The sequence below is a fragment of the Fringilla coelebs genome (assembly GCF_963513975.1).
Source record: "Fringilla coelebs genome assembly, chromosome: 5".
Taxonomy (NCBI): Eukaryota; Metazoa; Chordata; class Aves; order Passeriformes; family Fringillidae; genus Fringilla; species Fringilla coelebs.
This window is the reverse complement of record NC_140033.1, coordinates 6,928,664-6,943,912: the sequence shown is the minus strand read 5'-3', so window position 1 is coordinate 6,943,912 and position 15,249 is coordinate 6,928,664. Positions and strand designations below refer to the sequence as shown.

Below are 15,249 nucleotides of genomic sequence, written 5' to 3'. Positions count from 1 at the left end.
AAAACAACACCGTCACTTCCGGGGAGGCCGCACCGCCGCGCGGCGCCCCCTGGTGGCCGGGAGGAGCGGCGGGATGGGCGGCGTGTCAGCCCCTTCTCCCGAGGGACAAGGGACAGACGAGAGGACACGGCCTAAACTGAGCCCGGAGAGGCTCAGGTCGGATATTAGCAAAGGTTTGTTCAGTTTCTATGTAATCTCATACTGTTGTTGGAAGAAGATTATTTAAAGTGATACACAGACAGTATAATGACAGTAATTATGAGACAGAGCCAAAATATAGCTGCTTTGTATCAAAGAATGTAGCAAAAGAGGTAGAATTTGATTTTTACAGGGGTCTTTCCCTGTTTCAGTACAGCTGGTTTTACAAAAGGGTGCTTGACAGGTTCTTTAAAGAGAGTCTGCGTGCAATTTATTCAGCTGTCTTCTCTGTTTAGCTTGAAAAATCTTTGGGGAAAAGTCTCTCTGATTCTGTTTGTGCAGTGCCTCATGCGATGGGCCTTGGCTGCAGATGACAGCTAATATCAGATAAATCATGGCCTCAAGAAAAATTTCTTCTCCAAAAGGGTTGTCAAGCACTTCCCTGACAGGCGGCTCAGGGAAGTGGTGGAGTCACCATTCCCGGAGGTATTGAAAAGGTGTAGAGGTGGCACCTGGGGATGTGGCTATTGTGGACTGGGCAGGGTTACTGATTGCATTTGATGCTTTTAGAGATCTTTTCCAACCTAAATGATTCAATGAGGCTGGTTACTGGCCAGCCACACAGGGTGCAAATGCCATGTAGGAAGGTGGGATGCTTGTGATATTTGGTGTCTGCTTCCTTCAGGCCTTGAGGACTGAGGCAGCTGGTAGGACTGAGCTCCTGAAAATGCACACCCCCGAGCTAAATGCTTTTGTCATCAGCCTCTCACCATTTGTGACACAGGTAGCAACATCAAGAAATCTCGTTTTCCTTATTAACCTGATTTTCTCCAGCTGTTTCCACCTTGTGGCTTGTAAAGTCCAAAGCGTCCACAAAACCAGAATAGCTTTGAAAAATGAGTAAGAACTCCCCTCAGATGTTTTTTCACCTTTAGGTCCTCACAGATTTCTTCCTTGTCTTTCCCCATTGTAAGCTCCATTGCTTCAGTAGCTTTTTGGAAAGTTGTAACCACAACTGGCTTTTCACCCACTTTAGATAACCTGAGCTGTGTGTCATGATTCTTCCTTGTAGTGGTTTACAGGGGTTGTTTAACCCCAGGCAGGAGGGTTCTGGATTTAGAAGTCGTGCACTGCTTTACCTCAGGCGTGAATACAATTGCTTTGCAATGAGGAAGCAGGAACAGCCCTCCTACGCTTCTCACAGCTCTCTAAAAGGAAATTATATCACATCTGATAGTGATAGCATCCAAGAACATCTCTGTATGAGTCCTGGGGGAACGTGCCCACATTTGGGCAAGGGCATAAGTTGGGAGGCTGGAGGAATGCTCTGTAGTGGACTTTATGGTAAAGGAATCCAGATGCTTGTATCAGAGTGCCAGCTGCCCCCTCATTTACTCTACAGTACACACAGCCTTAGACCTTGTTTCATTTCCTGCTCCAGTCCCACACTGGCCCGGTTTTGGCAGGGATACAGGTAATTTTCTTCCTAGTACCTAGTGCAGTTCTGTGGTTTGGATCAGGTATGAGAATAACTGATAACACACTGATGCTTTAGTTTTTGCTAACACGAGTTTATACCAAGTTAAGGACTTTTCAGCTTCTCATATCCTGCCAGCAATCAGACTGGGGGACACAAGGCAGCCAGGACAGCTGACCCCAGCTGACCAGAAGGATAGTCCATACTGTATGGCATCACACTCAGTATATAAACTGGGGGGAAGGTTGGTTGGGGGCTGCTGCTCAGGAACTGGCTGGGCATCACTCAGCAGGTGGTGAGCAATTGCATTGTGCATCACTTGTTTTGTATATTAGGTGGTTGTTGTTGTTGTTATTATTTTCTTCCTTTGCTGTCCCATTGAACTGTCTTTCAATCCAGAAGTCTTCTCACTTTTACTCTTCTGATTCTCTCCCACATCCCTCTGTGGCTGGGGAAGACTGACAGAGAGCCTGTGCACCATTGGGGATTAAACCCTGATAGATATTATATCTCAGTTGGAGACAGTCCAAAAGGAAGGAGGAAAGCCAACTCAGACACAGTATTTGTGAGAAAGATGCAGTTACTCTCAGGTGACTCTTAGACCAAAGATCGCCCAAGTTTGTTGTTTTTAAAAACAAAAAACCTAAGGTGTCAGGGAGGGGTAAAAGGGACAAAGAAGCAGCTGATGTTGGTGAAACTTTGGCAAGGTTGGAAAGTAATGCTGTACCTCTAAAAGTGGCCTAAAAGTTCACTACTGATGATTTAACTTTCCACAATTTCTCTTTTTCCAGTACTTCTTGTTCTGTGCTCTCTTGCCTCCAACTCAAAGCATCCTGTATTGTAAATCCCCTCTGTGATCAAGACTTTGTCTTGTCCTATGGAGAAGTGGCAGACTACAGAGTACTGCATCTCCCAAAAGAGTTACTGTATGCTTGCAAATATGTGGTTATGTTGGTTCTGGTTTTTTTGAGAACATTTGCCAATATCTCCCCCAAAAAAAAAGGAAAGAGAAAAAATCTTTGGTGCCATCCATCCATTTGAGATTTCTCTTTCTGAAGGGATTACAAAACCTTCTAATCTATAAGAAGAGGTGATATATTTTTTCTTTCACTGACACCTCATGAAGAGATCCACTCTTGCTTCCTGTCTGATCTCCAGGATGGCAAATCTGTTTGACTCCTCTTTGCCTTGAGGTCAGGGCAGCATTTTCTGAAGGACATGGATTGTTGAGATGGCTGGGTCAGGTCTTGACTGGACACAGTTCAAAGCTCCTCTGTTCCTCAGAACATCTTCCTGAGGCAATATCTGTGCTGGCAATTCGCTATGGTCCCTGCTTGCTTTGTTATGGATCTCTCATCCTCTGACTGTTTCCATTCACATGTGCTCCTTGGCTCTAGGGTGGGTATCCAGAGCTCCACTTGCTGGACAAACTCATGGTGCTCATGAAAGCTCACAGTGTGAAATCTCATCCTTGGATCACGTAGTGGAAACTGTTCGTCCACACTGCAAAAGGATTTCTCCAAGTCGACACTGTTCTGAGGAGCCCTGAGAGTGTGGAAATTGTTTAACTGTGTTGTGAAAGCAGACAATTCCCTCCCTGTGCCAGTCCCTCATCCATGCAATGATCCCTTAGATGATATCACTGTATAAGATATTTTTAACACAGTGAAATGTGTGCTTTTCCAGCTGTATTTCAAATTTTCAGTTTATCATACATGGCATTACTCTACTCATTAAAGTCAATTAGATCATTGCTATAAATCCAAAGCTTGACTATTTGTTTTCTACTGCTCCTGTTTTGCTTTTCAGGGCAGTCCTGCTGGTTTGGTACCACTATGGCTGTGTATTTCTATCTCTCATGTGACTAATAAATATGATATTTGTTGTCAGGGCTGTAGTCAGGCCTTTAAGCTCTTTCAAAATCATTTGCAGAGTCTTGAGAGCTCCCAGCAACTGAGCTTGAGTCTGGAAGCAATAGTGTTACCCATGTTTTCCCTTTTCCCTAGGTCCAAGTTTCTGCAGACCTCTGGAACAACCCCACAGAGTTAACCACAAAGCTACTTTGAAGTAATTTCCTTACAACATTAAATATGAAATCAAGACTGGAAAGGGAAATCCAGAAGTTATTCAAAATCTTGGAACATCCATAAGAGCCTTGTAAGCAATAGAAATAGAAGCTTAAAACATACATGAGGTGTTTCATTCCAAATTCTAGCTGGTTAAGTGATTGCTCAGCTTTATCTGCTGCAAGCCAACTGTCAACCTGCAGACAGATTATTGAAGGCAGCTCAAATAACCCAGTTTCACTCAAATAACCCAGATGTCATCTATTTGCCAAAGTGGTAAAATGGATCAGAATAATTTTGACTGTTCTCAGTGGTTGTATTCAGTTTACATTTAGTTATTTTCAGGTCATATCTTTATGGGCATCCAGTTTCACTTATCTATTTGATATTAGAACAGGGGAAACCCCCAGTTCAGCCAGCATATGCTTTCACTCACACACAGGAGGCAGAACTGATGCCTTGCAGCTGACCAAGATTGCAGAACTCATTTCAAGTAACAAGGGCACAGATGATTCTTGGAAGCCCTTTTCAGATAAGTGCATGGTTCCTTTTATTCATCTTCAAAACACTATACCAAAAAAAGACATTGGATAAAATTGCCTTTCACCATGACTAAGTATGTCTGCTTCTGGCAAAGAGAGCTCTACATCCAGTCTGTCTTTTCTTTTTATTTTTTATTAAAGCAGTCCTTAACTTTTTGGGAGTGATTAACCCACTCAATTCCCCATTTTTTGCCCCCACATCTACTTTGCTTACAGGTACCTCCAGCTTGTCATATCTATAGGCACCTCCAGGTGTTCTATCAGAAGTGTTAGTATTGCTGCTAAGGATTGCAAACTGCAGTTCCCTACAACCCTGACATTGGGGATGGGCCCATCCCCTCCATTTAGTCAATTTAAGCCACTCCAGGCTTTCCCTTTCTTATTCACCTTTCCAAACAGCACACAATCTCCAGGAGGTCACAGTTAGAGAAACACTCAGCTAGAGAGAAGGCTGAGGAAGAAATTGGAGGTAGTGCTCCACCACAGGTGTCCAAATCGCACTGCAAAGACAAGGAAAGCTCACTGGGGAGGAAATGGCAGAAAAAAGGTTCCCGCATTTCTTAACAACCATAAGTCTTCCAAAGTGTATAGCATCTGTGTATCATGAAGGCAGCATTTGAATTTGGTTTGTTTTGCTTTTTAAAGTATCACTTGATTAGTTCTCATGGTCAGTCACTCCCTGCGACTCCTGTCTGCCAGGACACACCTCTGGAATGCACTGTTAAAATAGTTAGGAAAGTAGTGACATCCATATGGATATTACTGGTTAGTAAGGCTAGTGTGACTTTTAGAAACACAATGGAAATAATGTTTGGCTGTTAATTATTCTCTGATTTTGACAGGGGAATATTTATGAGCATTGTTTAGGTTGTCTATAGGATGCATGAGTCTTTCCTATCCCAGCAGCTTTATTATCTGTAAAACTGAGGTGGTGTAAAAAACTCGTTACTTCTAGAAAGCTTTGCATTTAAGAACAGCTTATTATTGCCAAACTGGTTGATATGTGAGATATCTGATGAAAATTCTGTTGTTTCAGGAACAGTATTCATATCTCAGCTAATGGCACTGTGTCATCAGAGTCCCTAAGGAATTGGTCCCAAGATGTCACTAGGGAGACTGCGCTATTTTGACAGCAGTGGCCATTGTGGCTATTAAAGAATCCAAAACATCTTGGAGGAAAATGATCATGCTGCCTTTTTTTGTTGCTTTGGTTTTGGTTTTTTGCTGTTGTTGGTATTTTTGTAGCTGTTCTTTCTAGCGCTCCAGCAGTGCAGGGCAAATGATGTGAAGCATTGAACATCCTTACTCCCAGCATCAGTTTGCACTACACATACCCAAACAACAAAGTCTTTCCAGGAAAGGTGCAGTTACAGGACTAAGCCCTGCAAATACAGACTGTGTTGTCAAACTGCATGCACTGCATTTTAGATCCATTCAACCTTCCCCAAAGGAATATCTACACTTAACATCCCTTGGGGTTGAGACATTTTAGCTGTATTAACAGACAGCATCCAAACACCACATATATCTTGCTGGATGGTATAAAAGCACATAAAAACATCTATTTTTCTTCCACTTTAATGCATATAGAAGATAAATGGTTGAGCATAAAGTATTGTACTTCTGAGTTCATTAGCTTCTATTCAACACAGGCAAGAAATCTCTCAAAGTTATTACTAAATGATCATAATTCTGTGTTGTCAGTTTGATCCCTGCAGGATGTGTCCATCTCAGAGAAAATGCCCATGCAGGTGCACTGGCTGCCTCAGCAGAGAGGTCAGGGATTGAATGGGTGATGGAGTCTTCAGTATCTACACATCTCTGAAGGTAAATCCAGGGGAGGTCACATTAATGAAAATGCTGCTGTATGTATCTTACTGCTGAATAAAAGCACTTTTTTCAGATGTTGTCAGTCTCCAGCCTGACAGAGATTTAAAATTCACATAATCTCCCTTTAAAAAGTGCATGTGTGAGTAGATTTTGAACTCCATTGTACCTTGCAATGAAATTTTATTTTTTAGAACTGAAAAGCAGGCAGGTGGTTATGAATGTGTCTGAAGCCATTTCACCAGCCTGAAATATAAGTACTGTTGGAAAACATTTAGGAAAATAGAACATCTTAGTAGAAGATGCAGCAACTTTTCATGAATTTATTTTAGTTTGCATCAGTATTCTGAGCTACAGGGATTATTAGTAGAGAAACTCTCATTGGGAGAGGGGATTGATGGCGTCGAGGCAGCAGCCCTGTGAGTTGACAGGGATGCTAATATAGCCACGGCAGAAGTTTAGAGAGCAGATCAGAGCAGCTGGGTGGGCTGATAGAGAGGATCAGGGCAGCCCAGAGGAGCAGTAAGAGGATCCAAATAAGTGGATTAGTAGCATACCAAAGCACACATTACTTTTAGTTTTCAAACACCCATTGATTTTACTGCAAGTGCATTTACTAATGTGTGGCAGGAGAAACGGAAGAGGATCAAGGCAAAATCGAGACATGGAGAGCAAGTCCCTGTGGCAAGCTGGAAATGGCGAGAGGCTGGGCTGGGGAGCACAGCACAACATCCCCACATCAGGCTCAGTCAGGACTTGGAGGAGCATGGCTGCTGCCTGGGCTTCACCCCACAGCCTCGAGGAGCTGTCTAATGGTGTTAAATGCTTTTGTTCCTGCAGCTGATGCTGCATTCGTTTTCCACCTGCAGCTCCGGTGATTGCATCGCTGCATTCTTACATCTGCCTTCAGCTGCTGTGGCCAAAGCAAACTGACACAAAAATGGAGGAATGATTAGCAGCATGACCCTCTTGGAACTCTCCCTAGCAGGGGGCTCGCTGGGCTGCTGGACCCTGAGCTGAGCTTGCTGCAATTTGTGCCTGGAGCATCCATCAGAACTGGGAGTGCTGACTGCTGTGCTTGGGCTGCCATCACTGACACTGACTCTGGGATGACCCAAAGCCCAAATGTGCCCTTTCTAAGGACACCAGCCTGATATTTCATCTCTTAGGCAGAGGTGGTAGTGATGCAAAGATACATCCAGCCTAAAACTTCTAAGCACTATTACTCTTTATATAGCAGGAAAGTTCAAATTTCTAGGCAAAATAACAAGCCCTACTCACACTGTCCTCAGCTGCCTTGAAGGACTTGTGTTGTAAGGCCAAAATTAGTTCAGCCCATGGTTTCTCCATGTTGCAGAGAAGCAGAGGATGTCCATGTATATGGGCATATTTCTTTTACTCTTTCACATCCTCTTCCATAAAAAAGAGCGTTGTTGATTTCTTTTCTTCTTCATCCTTCAACCACATCTGTTGATTAGACACCTTGGTCCCCTCTCCATTCCCAGAATTCAAATCCAAATACTACTTTGTCCTAGGGATTACTTAATATCCAATATCCACAAGTACTGGGTCAGAGGGGATGACCCTCAAGCATTGACTCTTAGAATACCGTGCCCTTCCTTTTGCAATCTTAGTCCAAGCTGTACATAAATTCAAAAATGGGGGGGAAAGTTCAACCTTACTGACAAAAGGGGGTTTGCATTCTGATACGGAAATATTCAGAGGGTTTGTGACTGCACACACAAAGAACACTTTGTACATAGATTCAGTTATATTCTTTATTGTTGAGACAGTTCTGGAATGTTTTGGTCTCCCTGAGCTGGCAAACAGATGAAAACATTGGTCTGTCCTGTAATTTTTTTTCTTTAAAATTTATATGAGAAAGACTGACAAGAAGACATTTCAAAACCGCGTTCCAAAAGAAAAAAGAATAAGGACAGAGACATGAAATGTCAATACTGTGACTCAAATGGTCAGAAAAAACTTAAGAAGGATTGGAAAACAAGTTAAACTGCACCCCTGACTTCAGAATTCTTCAGGCCATCCAGAAACCTTCCTCCTAATGACCCAGTCCTTGGATATGCCAGCCTGAGAGCCTGCTGAAAGGGAAGGTTTGTAGTGAGACAGCAGAGCACAACGTGGCCTATTGTCAGCTTTGGGGCTAAGTACTGCCCACATATGTCATATGACCTCAAAACCACCACTGGAAACACTACTACAGTTTATAAAATCCTCAGTGCCATTCATTACACATAACTGACCAAAACAGCTCACCTATTAACCTGTCACCTGTGCAGCTCCTGGTCTCCAATTTACCTCTTCACCCTTCTCCTGCTCCCTAATACCACACGGAACCTCGTCAGGCTCCAAGATGAGTGGTAATCATGGTGCTATTAATGTGACAGTCAGCAGCCTCTTCCCACTTCACACAGCCTCACATGAATTCCTTGACATTCGACTTTAAGCCTCAGATCAAATCACTGAGTTTATGAGACTTTCTCCACTATAATTTCTCCAACTGAAAAGCTGAAGTGGTTCTTAGTACACTTCTTTAATTCTCCTCAGCTCTAGGACTCTTTAGTCATCTTTGTCCTATACCATCCTACTTCTGAATAATAAAATATTATAATGACCTGGACACACCTGGAAACAAAAAGCCTGGGACATCCTGTGTGAAGAGCACTGCTGCGGTTAATACTGAAATTTTACTAGATTAATTATATTTAATCAGTTAGCTTATGATCTGAAAGAAAAAAGAAAGTATTTTGCACAGCAGAATATTGTTGGAAAAATTACTATCAGTTAGAATGGGGAGGGAATATATTGAAAGTAACTTGAAGCATAATAAAATGTTAACTAAGAAATCATCAGGGATGATCATACTGACTTGGGACATGTTGCAAGACAAAGCCCTTATTTAGTTGGCTAATTTCATGGCATTTTGAAAAACACATTACTCAGTTAATGGTTTGAGGAAATACTTTGAAACCATTCATGAATAGATACAAAATGATCAGAATTTTTCATATTTTCACCAGAAAAAAAAGGACCTATGGGTTCTTAATATGTAATAATAACAACATGATAGCGAGACAGAAACTGAAATAAAAGATGAAGCTAAAAGCTGTCTGCCCCCAAGAGCCAGTGTGCACTTTATCCCAAGTCACTTGGCTGCCACAGCGATGCAGGCAGTGACTATCTAGGGTGACACAAGGCAGCCATTCTAATGGGATAAAGAGGACTTTCATCTCTACATTTCTCCAGCTGGAATAATGCAATGGTGGCCTGTGACAAAAGAGCAGATGATCCCAGCCCAGTTTTAGGATGCCCACCCCAAAATGCCCAACAACAGACTCACAGCTCCCTGTACTTGGGAGCCTTTGAGTCTGTGTAGTTTTTCTAAGTCTCAGTTGAGAAGCACCAGCAATGAAGGACAGAAAGCTGCTTCCAGCTACCGGATCCTCCTATGTGTTGTATGGATAACTACAAGACTTTGACCTAAAGTCACCTTGTCCTAGTTTCTAATTCACTTTTATGCAGATGAGATGGCAGGATTGGGGCTGTGGTATCCACACTGGCTCGCACTTTCAGAAATGAAAGCTGCAAGATTTATTCATCTGAGCGACCACAATTAGGCTAGCTTGCAAGAGCAGGCTTATTCTGCATGAAAAGGATAGATCTCTCTAACTCACAAAAAGGAAAATGAGAAATATCACTGGAAAAGGGGATGTGCTAACAACTTGGAAAACATTACAGGAAACTGCATTGCCCAGACTGAAATGTCATTTAAAGCCACGAGTGCCCCTTTAAGCAAAATATCAGCACAAGGAAGGAAGAACTAAAACCAGTAAGAGAGCAACTGGTAAAACATTGCCATCACATTTTCATAAATTATATCCCAAAATGTTTCACAAAATTGAGTAACAGAGGAAAACAGAAAAGATTTTTGTAGCACATTCCTTTGGCAAATGCAGGATAAAGCTCATCATGTGAGCTGAACTGTAAATGAGGGCCTTATGCTTTATAAAAATTACCCTATTGTCCCAGGAAGGATGAGAGTCAAACACAACAGTTTCAGCACGTAAGTCCTGTAAATAAAGTTAGTTAGCAGACAGGAATCAGCAGACTGTTTGGGGAAAAAAAAAAAAAATTAGACATACTGCTGCTGCATTTCAGACCTGACTTCATTACACTGTACCAGAGATTAATTGGACCCACAAGATCCAGCAAACAGCATATGACATCCATCTACCTTTGCTGCTTCAGCATCCTCCCAAAAATATATAATGCCGGATTTTAAATAGTACGTTAGCCCAGTTTCCTTTCATAAAGTCTTACAGAGAAGTTTAGGAAAATTCCAAAAGTAGCATACTGATTGCCTCTGGGATTTTCCACTTAGCAATTTAATAGAAAATTACACCCCTACCCAATCTGTGAGGTTTCCATAACCTCCCTCATGAATTTAATTTTCCAGCATATAATAAATTTTACCATTAGGCATATTTTCTGATATTGCTTCACCATTAAGGCTATTTCCCAATTTTTCTTTTCAGAACTACATCTACCCTCTGTGTGGTGTCTAGACAGCACCTTGCACTCAAGAATTCAGGTCTGACTATGTCCATGCACACAAATCACTACTGTTAGTATTCAATTTGCTTCCCTCCTCCTCATTTTATGTCATTATTCTGAGTGATAGGGTCGGTCAATATTACTGGAGCTAACGGGATTCTCCTGGGTACTCTGAGGAGACCAAGGCAAGATCTGCATTTGCATCTGTTCAAGTAGGCGTATGCAAGTATCACACAGTCTTCTCCTTGTCACAACACAGTCTGACTACATGTAAAACACAAGATGATGATCGGAGCTGTGTTTGCAGTTATCAGCAGTCATAACTGTAAACGCCTGGGTCCTTTCTCTACAGGCAACAGGCAAAAGCACTCTCGGCTGTAAAAAAAACCACTCCACCCTCAGTGAATTTAGCACAGTGAGCAAACTGGAAGTGTGGCTGAAGGCGTCAAGTGGTGAATAAATCAAAGCACTAATTTCAGCTGTGTTTGGGCCAGCCGTATGGCTGCAGTGACCTCACGGTGACCGTCGGGAGGGCTGCCAGACGCCCTAAATCTCGCTCCTCTGGAGAGCCGAGACTCTTCCTCTTGCTAAGGCGATCCTGTTTTTGGCCGAGGGACTCCCTTCCTCTTGCTAAGGCGATCCAGGTTTGGCAGAGCTCAGCCCAGCTGGCGGCTCGGCGCTCTTCTCCAGGCCTCGGTCCATGACACCAGCGGACACATCGCTGCGATAATCCCTGCAAAACACGGCAACAAACAGGTGTTGCCATCAGTTCCTGAGGTTTACCCACTTCCGCACGCCAACTTCAACCCCCTCCCCGCCGGCCCTGGCCCGGTCCTGCTAAACACGAGGAGTTCCCCCCGCTCAGCCCCTGAGGGGAGCCGCGGGCAGCACCGCGGTGCTGAGCGGGCAGCGCCGGTGCCCGTGTGCGAGGCGCGCGGCGCGAGGGGGACACAAAATGGCGCTGCCCCTCAGCCCCTCGCCCTCAGCCCGCGGCGGGGCCGAGTGGCGGCGGGCCGGCCCCGGGGTGGCGGCGGCTCCCGGCCGGCGGAACCGCCGCCTTCCTTCCCCCAGCAGGTGGCACCGGGGTCCCGGCGCCGGCGGCGAAGCCATTGCGGGCCGCCCTTCGCCGCCGGGCCGCGGCCGCGCAGCCGGCGGGGGGGAAGGCGGCGGCATCGCCCCCGCGGGGCTCCCCCCGCCGCACCCCGCTTTTCCTCAAAGTTCGGGGCGGGAGCGGGGGGGAGACCGGAGCCAACTTGTCCCGGATCCCTTTATTCGCCGCCGGAGCCGCCGTCTCTCCCAACCCCCGCGTGTATTGCTGATCGGAGGGACGGAGCTCGGTCCTGTGTCCGCCCCGCTCCTTCCTGCCCGCACCATGGAGTTCGCCCAGAGGAAGAGGAGCAGGAAATCCCAAAGCTTTAAACTGGTCAACGAAGGTAAGGCGGGGGCGGCCGGGCTTTGTTCGCTGGCCGGGGGCAGCCCCGACTTTTGCCCCGGGGGGAGCGGGGCGTTATGAAACGCCGGCGCCCCCGGGCCGCCGCTCCCTCCCGGCTCTGTTATTGAACTCCGCAATCCTCTGCCTGAACTCCCCGAAACCATTGCACGCCTATCTTTTTTTTTTTTTTTTTTTTTTTTAATTTTATTTCTTTCGCCCCCTTCCCGTTTCCTCTTTCTTTTTTTAATTATTTTTTGCATGTGTGTTACGTGTTGTTGCAAAACCACCACCTCAAGCCTCCCCACCACCACCTCAGGTGGACGTGTTATTTTTTTTTCCAAGCAAAGAACCTTGCACAAAATAAAGTTGGATCGTGTTTAGTGGTGAATCCTGCTTGGGCGGGGGGGAGAAAAAAAAATCGGGAAGCTGCTAAAAAATAATGACACTTGAACAGCGACAGACCTCCTTAGTATTCAACTCTTGTGGATTTATTGTATTTGGGGTGGTTTTTTTTCCTCTCCTCCTCTATGTACATCCTTGTATTTCAAAGAAAAGCTGAATCGAGATCGCTTTATTAAAAATCCACGCAGGTAATTAATTGTACGTGGGCAGGGGAGAGCCGCTGGCGTGTAACTTGTTCGCTCGGGGTGTGTTTGCTTTTGGAAAAGAGGATATTTTAAAAGGGATCGTGAGACGAGAAATATTTGAATTCATGTCGGGCAAGAAGCACAGCTCTGTGTTTCAGTCTTCTTGTTGTTGTTTTCTTTAATTAAAGGGGAAAAAAGATAGAGCCGCTGGTAGGCATTTTCACAGGTGGACTTCCCAGCCCTAGGGATTTATTTTGGTTGGGGATTTATCCCTTCTCCGGCCGATGAGATGCTTTTTTGCCCTGATGGAATTGATTCGAGATCGTTTCTCCTTTTGTATTCCCAAGTATTGGACGGGAATATCTCCATGAAATGCTGTGTGTGTCCTGCATGCCAAGTTCAAGGCAGGTGACTGCTTGGGTGTAATGTCACGCTGGTGAAAAGGGGGACAAGACTTGCTGTCTGAGGAGTGCTCTGCAAAATTACGTTTGAAGCAAAGAAATTCAAAGATGGAAATAAACTCACTTGGTGGGAATAGTAAATAATGACTGCTGTATCGAGGTAGGGAGGTCTGGGGCATCACACACGGTCCCTGTTAAAACTAGAGGGGCAGGGACTTGCCAGACGTCTGAAATGCATTGGAGGTCTGTATCCATTAGCAAACCTATCAAGGGTGTAATTTTACAGAGAACGGGTTTGGTTTGTGGGATTGTGGTACTGAACATGCTCCCAACTTGGAGGCAGAGTTAGTGCATAACTGGGCTGGAGCATGGAGGTGGTGAAAGCAAAATGTGGAAAAACAAAACTGAAATTTTGATTTTTTCTTTCTGTCCGAATGGCCTGTAAAAAGAGTATTTGCCAGAAATAGGTTACTGTTTTGCCAGTCTCAGCTGCCACTTCTTACAGGTTTAAATATGCCTCAGTGTATGAGACAGCCTATTTAACCTTATTTTAATAGGTAAATCCAGTTATGATGGTACATTATTAATAATATTTTTTCTGTGGTCTGTTTTTGGATATAGAGAGTCAAAGCTACACTAAAAGCATATGCTAGAGAGAAAATTAGGTCTTTTTACTTTGAGAGTGGAGGAGATAAAAAGCAGGGTTTGTATGTGAGTCTGCACTCTCATACTCTTTTCTATCACAGTTGATTAGAAAGATAATTATGTATAAATAGTTGTCTCTTGTAATTGGCCTTTGCCTCTTGCAGGAGTTATTCTGTAATGTCACAGTTTAGTGTTTACTGTTGTGAAATTGATACAGTTTTCCAGTCCTGGACTGTGACATCCAAGGCAGAAAAAGGAAACCAAAGAGAAAAGGCTATACTGTATGAATTGGTTTGTAACACACCATCTGCTATTGATGTGTGCCCATACAATGCTTATTCTGTCCCAGAAATTTCTTTGAGCACCTTATCACAATGATCAATAGTGACCAAATCAAGAGAAGGTCCATTGCTGTGCTAAAACACAGCCACCTCTGGGGTGAAATGTGGTGACTTTAAGGCAGCAGCTGCAGACCAGAAGAATATTGTGCCCAGCTGGATGTACAGGGAAGTGCTAGAGAAGAAACTGGGTAAAATCTGTATATCTAAGGACCATGAGTCCGTAAGTCATTTAAGTCCTAGTTTCCACTTACTTGCTTCCACAGATCTTGAGTGTCCTTGAGAGGATGGTTCAGAGTGTGGCAGGTAGACCCTGACTGGATGGCCATCAGGTGCACACCAAGCCACTTCATCACACCCTCTGCTCAACAGGACAGCTAGTGATCTTGGAAGGCAGCATAAACTCTGCCAGTATGGTCTCATAAAAGAAGCTTTTACTTCCTCGATGTCATATCTCAGACTTCACCTTTACCCATTTCATTGGCTGGGCGTGCTCGGGAAGCAGAGGAATCCTTTGTGTAGCACCTTATCCCTGACCTCTCCAGTTCTGTGGTGTGGTTGTTTCCCCCTCATTTTCTTTCCAGGCCCTTCTCATTCTATAGAATTGCTGTGTTAGGCTCGATTTTAGTTTACATACTGGGTTGTTCCTCCTCTTGTGCGTTCGAGACAGTTGTGCTGTACAAATAAACACACCTAACAAAAAAGTGACTTCCAGGGGACTTTTCCAGTCCTGTGCCTGTTTGGTCAGAGGTGCAGGTGTGCTGCTTGTGGAAGGAGCTGCTTATGCTGCCCTCCACTTGTGTTACACCTTTTAAGTGAATCCCACTAAAATCCCTTCCATGAGTTAATCTCTGCCTCACTTTTTGTGAGGCAAGTAAACATAAAACCAGTTTTAGGAGGGAGTAGCTGAGAGCGTTGGGAACTGGGAGGGTATGGAAGGAGTGAGGTGGGGAGGTGGCTCTTTCAAGACACTGAATATATTGTTCAGTCTTGAGCGATTTGCCGAAGGACAGAGTGTGTGCCAGTATCAGAGTCAGAAATAGCATCCAGGAGAGCTGCCTTGAGATACTTTTTTTTTTACTTGGACTTACTATTTCTCTCTGTGTAAACAAAGCTCTGATTTTAGTGAACACCTGCCTGGTGTTACAACAGAGACCTTCACAGCAAAATATTCTTTTATTTAAAATAGAAACTTAGTGATTTTCTTTTTTTAATATCTTGTAA

General features: G+C 44.2%; 1 protein-coding gene across 4 annotated transcripts in view; it reads left to right on the top strand.

Annotated features, from left to right (window-relative positions):
• Nucleotides 1-7,853: 7,853 nt before the first annotated feature.
• Nucleotides 7,854-15,249, top strand: part of BEND7 (BEN domain containing 7) — a 50,335-nt gene continuing 42,939 nt past the window's right edge. For all 4 annotated transcript variants that reach the window (XM_084206538.1, XM_084206537.1, XM_084206539.1 and 1 more), the window contains exon 1: nt 7,854-12,055. In XM_084206538.1, the coding sequence (XP_084062664.1) occupies nt 11,578-12,055 (478 nt within the window). In that variant the 5' untranslated portion in view covers nt 7,854-11,577. The remainder of the gene's footprint in view (nt 12,056-15,249) is intronic.